General features: G+C 41.6%; 1 protein-coding gene across 1 annotated transcript in view; it reads right to left on the bottom strand.

Annotated features, from left to right (window-relative positions):
• Positions 1 to 3,528: 3,528 nt before the first annotated feature.
• Positions 3,529 to 12,592, bottom strand: part of LOC138551673 (zinc finger protein 271-like) — a 56,328-nt gene continuing 47,264 nt past the window's right edge. Inside the window, exon 3 of the mRNA XM_069642499.1 lies at positions 3,529 to 11,020. Coding sequence (XP_069498600.1) covers positions 9,885 to 11,020 — 1,136 coding nt within the window. The 3' untranslated portion in view covers positions 3,529 to 9,884. The remainder of the gene's footprint in view (positions 11,021 to 12,592) is intronic.

The following is a 12,592-nucleotide window of genomic DNA, read 5'->3' as shown; positions in this document are numbered from 1 at the left end:
CTTTCTCGTCCAACAAGAACAATGCTTCTTCATGATCCATACCTACCTCGTAGCCATCAAGCATTGACAAAAACAGAGGTTGAGACTGCTTAGCTGGAACACCCGTGGCCATAGCCATTCGATGAATGCTAACCTATTCAAACTTAATCAACACAATATCAAAGCTCTCCAAGAGACTTGGCTCATGGAAATGCCCATCTGGAATGACTTCAATATTCTAACGGTCTCAGCTATGCGACAGGCCAAAGGGAGACGCATGGCGGGCCTACTCGTGGCCACCTACGTATCATCTGGCCTCTGTCTATCTAAGTGGGCTGAGCCCAATCAATTCTCCCAGCTGGTGTGCATCACTTTCAATAGAAAAATAATAGCTGTAGTAAACATTTACTGGAATCATGCCATCATCTCTGATGATTCCTTCCTTACTGACATGGAATACCTCCTTAACCTAATTGCAACTGATATCACAGGCACAGCTACGATTATTGTTGGTGATTTAAATATACATAATCTATCATCCAATACTCAACATGATACAACTGCACTTCGTAGGTGGCGTCACCTCATGAACAACAGACAATGCTCTTGAAGGAGACTCGCCTCCTCATCCTACATGGCGTCGCAATGTTCAAAAAGCTATTATTGACTATGTATATCTTGATCACCATTTATTTTCATGCATAGACAATTTTGTAGTTCAAGAACAAACTGCCATTGATCATGACCATCTGACTGTATCATAGACATGGAAGCCTTTGGACTTCCGGTATCCTAAAGAACATCTCACTTCTGATCTCATAGTATCATCAGGACGAAATCGATTGTGTTGGTCGTTGGATCAACTCCATGATCTTTATCATTATATAACAGAGGGAACTATTGGAAATTCTTCTGTAAAAACCTTTGATGGCGACTATGTTGCAGCTCTCCAACTCTATTCAGCGGTTCCCTCTAAATCAAACAAGCCGAAGTTCAAACACAAACATTGCTTTGACAATTTTATTAGACCTCACAAATCACTTCTTCGCAAAGACATCAGGAGCCTAAAACATCTTCCTCCTATAGAACAAAAACTGCAAATCAAATCATTAAGAATGAAACATAAAACTGGATGAAATTCAGAAAAGCTCACATGTACCAACAGGATGGGGAGAACATGTTACAAAATCTCTCCTCCAAGAATTCAGGAGCCATATGGCACCTACTCAAACAGACTAGTAATGCTTCCCAGCTCTCCTTACAAATTAATGCTGTATCAGAGCAGGCCTGGATTCAGTATCTTGCTGCCTTATATGCTTCTAAATCTTTGACACACCCAAGACCAAACTGTCATTACAATTTGATCTATCGGATGTGATATTCTATGTATCCAAATTATCTCATTCAAGAGCTCCGGGACCCGACAGGGGCCTTCATGTTAAAGGCTAATCCAGAATTGTGGACATTGATATTACAGCAAATGTATGTAAAGATCCTTGAAACCAAGGTTATACCACCATCCTGGTAGAAGTCCACGATAATTCTGATATTTAAGAAAAGCAATCGGCAGTAACCTGTAAGTTATCGCCCCATCGCACTACAGGAGGTGCTGGGCAAGCTCTTTTTGAGATTTATTCTAAGAGAATTAAATCTATGGCTCACCCAGAATGATCTAAATGATCCCCACCAGCCAGGGTTCATTCCGGGCCTAGGCACAGCTATTGATTTAACTGTTATAACAGCCATTCAACAACAAATTCAACATTCTAAGCAAGCCATATATATGGCTTATGTTGATTTCAAATCTGCCTTTGATTTGGTGAGCAGGCCATTACTACTATCCAAGCTAGCCAAAGAAGCTTGTCCGCAATCTCTTTTAGCCCTAATCACACAACTCCATCAAAACACTTCTATTCAAGTCAGACTGACGATGGAAGGTCAACTTTTGGCACCTATACTTACATATTCTGGCCTCAAACTAGGATGCGTATTAGCGTCCATGCTATTTAATTACTTGAAAGCTGATATGGGAAAAACTTTTTCTGAGGTACAATCTGATCCTCATCGATTAGGATCATCTCCGATAGCGTGACTATTTTACACGGACGATCTTGTCCTGTTGTCCAAGACCCCAAGAAAACTACAGAGGCTGCTAACTGCTCTGGAATCTTATGCTGCAACTTATTTTTTTCAAGTAAATGTTGAAAAAACAAAAATTCTATTTTGTACCCCCAAGAGAATCCGGAAGACTTGTACTATCAAATGGAGTCTCAATGGATTAATGTAGAAGTGATACAGCAGTATAAATATCTGGGAATTAACATTAATAATCATTCATTAGACCATTCATACATCAATGATATACAAGCCACAATGTGTGCAGTAACATCCCAAGCGTTGATATTACCCACAAGATTTGGCAAATTCTCGTGCTCACCCCTCATTACATTCTACATGCAGAAAGCTACGGCAATAATTTTATACAGATCAGAAACAAAACCATACAAAACCACACAGTACTGGACAAAAATAGAAGGCTTCTTTTGGAGGTGAGTTTTGAGTCTACCTAAATGCCAGCCTATGTGTATATTAAGATTTGAATTGGGAATACCCTTGTTAAATGTCTTATATTCATGAAGACACTTGGTTTATATAGGAAGTTTATAATCAAACCTTTTAGTTGGCAAAATAGCACAATATATAATCATTTCCAATCAAAGCTTTCCTCAACATTGGTGAGAAAGTGTGATCTCAGTGATGAATGCAGCCGAAATCTCAACAGATTTACTGATCTCGAATCCAAATAAAGCCAAATCAAGGTTGTGGCAATTAGACTGGATAACCACCTTAGAAACTTGTAAGAAAGATCAAGGCTTCAAGTATAATCCCTTTGTGGAAAAATAAATTCAGACCATCGAAGTGTATATACTTAAATTTCCTGTTCCAAAGTATCGACATGTATTCATGCGTTACAGGTTGAACCTATGCAAAACAAAATACATTCATGCTCGGCGACATCAAATCCAGAAGAGGGAGACCTTCTGTCATTTCTGCTGCAGTCATGATCACACTGAAACCTTAGAGCATTTACTAACCAAATGTCCACGTGTGGCTGACTTGCGCAGTGTTCTAATTAAGCCACATTTTGAAGGCTAATGAAATTTAACATCATAAAGTTTGTGATCCAAACTTTTTCATACAAACATATCAAGGATACAAATAGCAATTGGGAGGTTTATCACCTTCTAGGAATTGATAACTGATATTTTTCATATGGTGATATTTTACTGAACCTTGTTGCAAACCTTGTTTGAAATTAATAGGATGTATTGGGCTATCATTTCCTGTCCTCATTTAATGTAAAATTATGTGTTAAATATCTTATGTTGTTTTATTGTTTAATTAATCTATTCTCCTTTAATGGTATTTTACTTGTAAGAAATTGCACTCAAACATGTATTCTTTTAATTACTGAAAGGTTGTTCACAACCATAACAATAAAAAACCTGAAGACTGATGGTTAAAGCAAAGATTGATCCAAGACATAGCTGTGCTGAGAACATTTCTATATATTTGAAGGACAGAGATTTCATTTTCAATCAGAAACGACTTGCAATAAAACATTTACAGGCGGTAGGGGAATTCCCATGAAGGTGTCTGTACAATGCAGATGATACAGTTTATAAGGGTGGGATCAAAGTGGGGCATAGCCCAGTGTCCAAACGAAACAATGTTGTTTATCTCATGCGCTGCTTTTACTTTGATGATATGATTGTGTAGCTTTACAAAAAATTATTGACTTTTGACACAGACAATAGCTAACAGTTTGTAAACCCTATGAATTGAATGAAGATTCCTATAGGAAAAGCAGTGCCTCGTCCATTTAAATACCAAAATAGTACTATACTGTAAAAATTATACTATACATGCATGCATACACATGTGGTATATGGTGAAAAGATGCTTAATAATCTAGCCAGGCCATTGGGTTGAACTTGTGTCAAATAAAAGGCTGATAGCAAGAGTCTGTTTGTCCTTCTTTCATGTGTAGCATACATGATGTTCTGCTGGTGCCTACGTATTCAGTGTCTCTGTCACGATGTTTCAGCTTATTAGAGTCTGCTTGTCCTTCTTTCATTTTTAGGATACACGACGTTCCGCTGGTGCCTACGTATTCAGTGTCTCTGTCATGATATTTCAGCTTATTAGAGTCTGCTTGTCCTTCTTTCATGTTTAGCATACATGATGTTCAGCTGGTGCCTACGTATTCAGTGTCTCTGTCATGATGTTTCAGCTTATTAGAGTCTTCTTATCCATCTTTCATTTTTAGGATACATGACGTTCCGCTGGGGCCTCATTAGTCTGGCTTTGAACATGACGTCTGCATCTATGAGAATCAACTTTTCTTTCTTTTATTTTTTAGCATACAGGAGGTTTCACTGGTACCTCAGTATTCAGAATTGCCTAAGGATGTTTCAGACACTCATGAGCCTCTGCCTCCGTATCAGGATTCATAATCTCTTTCTCTCCAGTTTTAGACGCTCACATAATCCACAGTTTTCATGACCTCAGCCTCTCAGAACTTTAAGAATCTCATAGCGTCTCTCAATCTCGGCATGTTCAGGGCTCTGACCACACTTTCTTGGTTTCAGGTATTTTCAGGGTTCTCGGTGTCTCTGGGTGCTTTTAGGATTCTCAGGTCCTTTCAGAGTTCTCTGTATGTTCTGCATATATCATCATTCCTAAGATATCTTCAGCCTCTCAGAGCAGCATCTTGATGCTGCGTCCTCCAGCTCAGGCGAGCTCTGCCTCTTGTTGCGAACACTCTTCTATTATAGTACCTTTCTTTGTTTTAATAGATAATGAGTTTCTTTTCTTTTATCCCAGCCTCTTCACTGGTCAAGCCCCCTCTACCATCATGCTCTGCTTTGTGCCCCCTCAGTAACAAGGGACGGGCAGGCGATGAAACCCTGGTTGGCCATTTTGAATTATCCAGTCTTCACGTACTTTGCGACAGGTTACAGGATCACGCTCTTGCCAACTTCTGGTTCCCCCTTTCTTATGCGGGTCTTCCCTAAATCTCTAAATGAGAATCTTTCTTGGGCAACATTCCTGTGGTGCAAAATGCAATCATATGGTCTGGCATACCAGTAGCTACTTAATCCTCAAGTGACCCTGAGGTCCCATTTGATGCTTTCCTGCGTATTATGTTCCACCAGTAAGGGTGCAGGTCTTCACTGCACCATGCTGAGATGGAAGCTTATCTCATTTATATATTTGCGCTTCCACTATATAAATGTTTCTTCTGTATTATGAGTAATTAACGAGCAATTTGCGCCTACAAACTAAGGGCCTCATTACACGGTAGGCGGTGGACCAAGGTGCTATTAGCACCTTGGTCCATGCCGGTAAAATACCGGCACCGCCTTGGAGGAAAGGGGAATTACCACCCTATTCCAAGGTTGGCGGGGCAGTAATTCCCCCCTCCCCCATTGCCCTTCCCCATTCCCATTTTTGCCCCATAGGGCTAATGGGAATGGGGAAGGTGCTAATTACGGTATCGCAAATTGCGGTACCGTAATTAGCACCCTGGTTCCTTTGCGGGTTGGTTTTTAACGCCTGCTAAAAAGCAGGCGTTAAAGTACCAACCCGCAAATGGATCTCGTAGTAAGGCGTTAAGGGTTAACGGTCACCGGTACCATTACCGGTGACCGTTAACCCTTACCGCCTTCCGTGTAATGAGGCCCTAAGACTGAATAGTTTCTTTGATCTAAGAAGGCTGTTTTTATATGAATGTAGAAAGGTTCTATTTAGATATCTGAAAATGTGTAGACCAATGATGACATCACGAAGGGCCTCATTACACGGACGGCGGTGGACGTAAAATACCGGCACCGCCTTGGAGGAAAGGGGAATTACCGCCCTATTCCAAGGTTGGCGGGCGGTAATTCCCCCTTCCCCCATTGCACTTCCCCATTCCCATTTTTGCCCCATAGGGCATAATGGGAATGGGGAAGGTGCTAACTACCGCACCGCAAATTGCGGTACCGTAATTAGCTCCCTGGTCCCTTTGCGGGTTGGTTTTTAACGCCTGCAAAAAGCAGGTGTTAAAGTCTCCAACCCGCAAAGGGACCTCGTAGTAAGGCGGTAAGGGTTAACGGTCACCGGTACCATTAACGGTGACCGTTAACCCTTACCGCCGTCCATGTAATGAGGCCCTACATTTTTAGATTTGTTAATTCAGTCTGAATCTGCAATGCTGTATATTTTCTCCATGATGGCTTTGTTCAACCAGACCTGTAGTTCCATAAAAAGAGTGGACAGAGCAAGCTGTTTCTGATGGATCTCTGTCGATTGGGAACAGGTGGAAGAGGCGTTCCCAGGTGGAAGAGGCGTTCCCAGGTGGAAGAGGCGTTCCCAGGTGAAAGAGGCATTTCCAGGTGAAAGAGACATTCCCAGGTGGCAGGTGAATGAGAGCGGACAGTTTATGGGCAAGAAAGTCTGATGTGTCGGCATACCTTGGCTCTTGGCTCCCTCTCACCCCATTTGCCCCTCGCCTATCTGCCTCTATGCATATATCCGCTTTCTCTAAAAAACGTAATTATATACAGCATGCTGCATGGACACACAAAGCACTTTACCCCACCTGAACTTATTTTTTGCACCCAACTTTTAAATTTTTCTACCATTTCCCATTCTTTCTAAATACATCAGAACTTAAAGGACAAAGGAGATAATCAATTAACTTGTTTACAGTCCGAGACTGCTAGATAAATGTTTGTCCGGGTACGAGATACACTCCCATATATACCCGACCTTTGGAAGGAGAAGCTCATTTCAAGAGAGTGGAGTTTGTTGTGGAATTCTGAACTAAGATCCGCAAAATGCACTTTATCACGGAACTAAGAACTCATTAGATTCTAATAGGCTTGTATTAGAAATATTTGTACACGTTTTAGTAATAGGGAAAAAGGAAAGCTACCAAACTAGTGGGCCTCTGAGAAGGTAAAAAAAAAATCCCCCAAAACAATCAAGCAGTACACACAAAAAATGAAGAAATCAAGCAGTACACAGAAAACCGAGGACATCCTTCATGACTAATTTAGGGAACTGTCAGACAAACTAGAAGAGATAATTCTCAAGGCTGAAATAACAATGTAGTCCTCCAATGGGCAAAATGGTTCAAAAGCAGGTTCACCACAAAGTGAGAATGCTCCTATGGACAAAATCGCACATGGATTAAGACATCACTTATCCCTAAACCCGACATATTCCAGAATGGACTCAGATTTCCCCAAGTAGTAACACTCAAATTCAGGAAACTAAACAAACTCTAAATCAGAGATGTAATTTAGATGCAGATGCAGGACATTCCCTCTTCAGAGGGGTACTCAAGTGATGGGGTTCACCTTCTCTCTTATTACGCCTTCACAGCTTCCTCCTAATAATCTCTGAGAACCTACAGAATCAACACTGGGAAGATCCTGAGAGAAGAGTTGACTCATTGGGTAATTCGAAAAAATATAATGGGGTGATTGTGTGGTTGTAACATTTTTGGATTTGGGCATGTAATGTAATGTGATTTGTTATTCGTATAGCGCCTTTTCCAATTGGTATGGCCTCAAAGCGATGTAGCGGAACACCCGCGAGGGAACGAAGTCCAAGGTATGGAAGATTCATCAGAGAAGATTATAATGCATGTGTACATTTCAGCCAATACAAAGGTAGGTAGGGGGGGCCAAGTCCCTGCTTGCACCCCTTTTCAAGTTGGCTTGGGTATGGGTGTGGTTAGGTTATAGGGAGAGTATACGAGTCCAGGAGAATGATTATGTGTCCAGCTAGACCGAATTTTTGATGTGGGACATAGCTGCATTGTAGTAGTAGAGATGTTGTGCGAAGTGTCTTCAAGTAGTGTATGATGATAGATGTGTGCAGGTGGATAGCCGGGCCTGCGATACGTACTCGTGTGTCCTGACTGGTTTCCTAGAAATGGCAAAGATTCTGTTCTTTGATCTGCTGCAGTTTATTTGATCCGTCACTCAGTATGTTTTATGAGGGGTTCATTCCTGCTTCTGCCTATCTGACAGGGGGGGGGTTAAATAGCCTGAGGTACCGAAATGGTTCATTAGAATGTGGGGGGGGGCCAGGTCCTGAGGTTCTCCTGTGAAGGCAAAGTGATCCTCTAAGGGGGAATGCTGAGGGGAATTGCGTTCCAGATTGTGGGAACTTGGACGGAGGAGGAGGATCCCCCTATTCTTGTTGAATTGAAGGGGGGAATGACAAGAAGAAGTGCGAATCCTAATCGTAGTTTCTCTTGGGTTGGTAAGGGGTGAGCAGGTGTTGAAGGTTTTCTGGGCCTGTCTAGTGCAGGGCATGGTGGGTGATGCACATGGCTTTGAAATTGGACCGTCGCTCGACAGGGAGCCAGCGGATGACATCTACAATTTTGTATTTAGATTTGGAAGTGTGTTCTGCTTTACAGAAGATTACTATCAGCCAATAAAGTGAAGAATATTATGGAATCCTAGGACTACTTGGGTCTAACTTTTACTTCCAGCAAGTTTCATCCCATGTTGGGAAACACGCGTCTAGGATGATGCTATTGGAGGTATAGCACGATCTGCACACATTCTACAGATCAAACTATTTAATACCAGTTTTGTGAACAAGTAGAATTCGGTCAATGTCTGAGGCAACCTGGTTTTGCAAACTAGCTATGAATATTGATGTTGTGTATTCAGTGAATATGCACCTGTTGAAAGAATGAGCGCCATCAGCAATGATTCTTCACAATGTTTGCACTAATGGCGCCTCGGTTGCGTTTAATGTACTGTGGGTGTTTTAACTGTATATATATACATATATATATACAATTGGTTTTGGACTTTATTGTATTCTTTTTATTAATGTATTGGCCTAAATGAATGAATACATGATTTGCCAAAACTCATAAGGCACAAACATAAAGTCATAATGGGTCTTGATGTAAGCTTCCTACAATATCCCTATTTTGGGGAAATCTGGTCATGCTTTACTGTGACATTTCTTAAATGCTCTGTAAAACCGCCTCACTTTTCTACTGTTGAAATATTTTGTGTGTTTACATGCAATGAATCTCAAGTAATTCCCCATTTTCCCTTTTTTGATCTTTCCCAGGGCTTTGTCTGGCACTGTCCTCCTCAGGTAATACCCAGGTCTGTGCCACATGTCGAATACTTTGTTGTATTCTCTGTTGTCAAGAGAGCAGGATTACGTTGTTTTTGTTTCTGCTTTCAGTGTTCAGCCATGGTAGCTTTCTCTTATAATAATAATAATAATAATAATAATTTTGGCATTTTTGTAGCGCTACGAACCCTCAGGTATCTGAGCGCTGCTTATTATTACCCACAGTGTGTGGTGCTCATTTATCGACCTCGGAAGAATGAAAGGCTGAGTTTGGCCCTGCCGGGATTAGGACCTGCGTCAGCAAGCTCTGCACGGATGTCAAAGCGAACGCTCTACTCGCTATGCCACTTGACCAGCATTATCAATAATTACGTTTGCTCTGCAGTACTGAAGCCTGTTTATTTCTGCAATTTAGAATTCTATGAGTGTGTTTAATTACCCGATTCAGCTTGTGCTTTCGAGGCCCAACTCTTGCTGCAATTGACTATTTTACTTGCAGAGTATGTATGGCTGTCGAAGGACTTCTCCGAGCGAATTCCTGACCAGGCCACATCCACATATCTCTCCATTTGGCAAATATGGTCAAACGTCTCCTAATGACTAGGGTATCCAACCATATTATAATGGATCATCTAATGTCTGACAAACAAGAGGAGTTCCTGTAGCTTTTCTTGCATTCTGTGCACTTGTAGGGCTTCCCCCCAGTTTGAGTCTTCTGATGGACTCTCAGAATTGAGGGGTCACTGAAGCTCTTCTTGCCTCTCTGTACACTCTGCAGTGTGGATCATCTGATGCCTTTTCAAATTAGAGGAGTGGCAGAAGCTTTTCTTGCACACTGTGCACGTGTGTGGCTTCACCCCAGAATGGATCCTCTGATGGTTTCTTAGAGATGAGGGTTCTCTGAAGCTTTTCTTGCACTCCGGGCAACTGTATGGATTCGCCCCAGTATGGATCAAGAGATGCTTTTTCAGATTGGCGGATTGACTGAAGCTTTTATTACACTCTGTGCACTTGTAGGGCTTCTCTTCAATATGTATTTTCTGATGCCTGCTCAGAGCTGAGGGGTGACTGAAGTGTTTTTTGCACCCTGTGCACTCATAGGGCTTTTCAACAAGGTGGATCCGTTGATGGCTTATCAGCGTTGATGACTGATTGAAGCATTTCTTGCACTCTGTGCACTTGTAGGGCTTCTCCCCACTATGTATCACAAGATGCCTTCTCAAATCTGACGCCTGACCAAAGCTTTTCGTGCACTCTGTGCAACTGTAGGGCTTCTCCCCAGTATGGATCCTCTGATGGTGTCTCAGAGATGAGGAGTGAATAAAACTCTTCTTGCACTCCGGGCACGTGTAGGTCTTCTCCCCAATATGGATCCTCTGATGGGTTCTCAGAGAGGAGATGAGACTGAAGAATTTATTGCACTCCATGCATTTGTAGGGCTTCTCCCCAGTATGGACTCTCTGATGGTTGTTCAGAATTGAGGACTGGCTGAAGCTTTTATTGCATGTTGTGCACTTGTAAGGCTTCTCCCCAGTGTGAATTCTCTGATGCCTGAACAAGCTGGCGATTTGTTTGAAACTTTTCTCACACTCTTCGCACTTATAGGGTTTTTCATCCCTGTGAGTTCTTATGTGTTTCATTTCGCTGGGCTTGTGGATGATGCACTTCTCACAAATTCCGCAGGAAAGTGCCTTCCCCTTTGTATGGATCCTCATAGATGTACAGGGCACTGGGGTCTTCTGAGCAGACGTCAGTGTCTTTACAAGTTCGGTGGAATGGCGTGGCCCATCTCCTGTAGCCCTTCTCTTATTTCGTTTTATAACCCCTCGTCTCAATTTCAGTTCCAGACGACTGCGCTCGGCAATGGCTCTACTCTCTGTTGAAAGAAACAAAGGTTTTAGATATTAATTAATGTTGTCGGACAGGCTGCAGGATAATACTCTAATTTCTTTATAGCAACCATCATAACTATTGGAATGCAGCCACACCATTTGTTTTGCTCAGTCGTCCATGAGCAAATGCATGCGATCACAGCAGAAATCAGCAAAAACAGCAGGAATCGGCAATAATCAGCAATAACATGAAAAAGGATATCGTGAGCGACATCTACGACTTCATCACTGTGCACACCCGCCCGCTGAATCTCATATCACTCGCGGTGCCAAATGTGTTCCTAGCAGCACGTTATCTCTGCTAAATTTATGTGTTTTACTTTCATTAATGAACTGATTATTTATAATCAGGGGTGCAAATGTACTTGATGCAGAAAGAATATTTAAAAACACATTTAAAAAGGACACAGTTTTCTATTTTCACATTTATTTTGAAAAAAACACTTCATGACGTAATATAAAATGATGTAGGGTCTATTTATTTACAAGATGCAAATCCAAAATACTTGCATTATAACAAACATATTGTTTTAAGAAAATGCAAAGTGTAATATTGAAAATGTGTTTTATGGATATGGAAAGAAATACATGATCATTTCTATTCATGAAACCTATAGCACCTGTTGCTGGTAAAGAAAGACAAATATAGCTTACATCAAAAATATATTTAATATAGTGCAGTGTGTCATATACAACTAGTTTTGTATTGGATGTCAGCAATACTTTGGACTGGCTAGAAATTTACTTTATTCAAGATATGACTCAAGAAGTAATACATGCAAATGGTAAATAATTATGCATTTTAGGATGACCTATGGATGTCTTCCATTTAAAAAGAAGAAATAAGGTTATAAAGCTCTTGTACTTCACAATTTAGTAAACAAAGAAGACCTTCACAAGAAGTCCTAGACAAGAAAAGCTACACCAGATGGACTACACAAGAAGGTCTATACGAGAAGGCCTACACAAGATTGCCTACACAAGAAAAGCTACACCAGAAGGCCTACACAAGATGGCCTACACGAGGAGGTCTACACGAGATGACCTACACCAGATGGACTACACAAGAAGATCTATACGAGAAGGCCTACACCAGAAGGCCTACACAAGGAGGCCTATACAAGATGGCCTACACGAGAAGGCCTACACGAGAAGGCCTACACGAGATGACCTACACCAGATGGACTACACAAGAAGGTCTATACGAGAAGGCCTACACAAGAACACCTACACAAGAAGGCCTATACAAGATGGCCTACAGGAGAAGGCCTACATGAGAAGACGTACAGCAGATGGCCTACACAAGAATGCCTATACAAGAAGGCCTACACGAGAAGGCCTACACGAGAAGACCTACACGAGAAGACCTACACAAAAGGCCTACACAAGAAAACCTATACAAGGCCTACACGAGAAGGCCTACACGAGAAGGCCTACACCAGATGGCCTACACCAGATGGCCTACACAAGAAGGTCTACACAAGAAGGTCTACACAAGAAGGCCTACACGAGAAGGCGTACATGAGTGATATCTAGAATCAAGGGAAAATAAGTTA

This window comes from Ambystoma mexicanum, chromosome 1q, assembly GCF_040938575.1.
Source record: "Ambystoma mexicanum isolate Mex_15411 chromosome 1q, UKY_AmexF1_1, whole genome shotgun sequence".
Classification (NCBI taxonomy): Eukaryota; Metazoa; Chordata; class Amphibia; order Caudata; family Ambystomatidae; genus Ambystoma; species Ambystoma mexicanum.
This window is presented reverse-complemented; position numbering and strand designations above follow the sequence as displayed.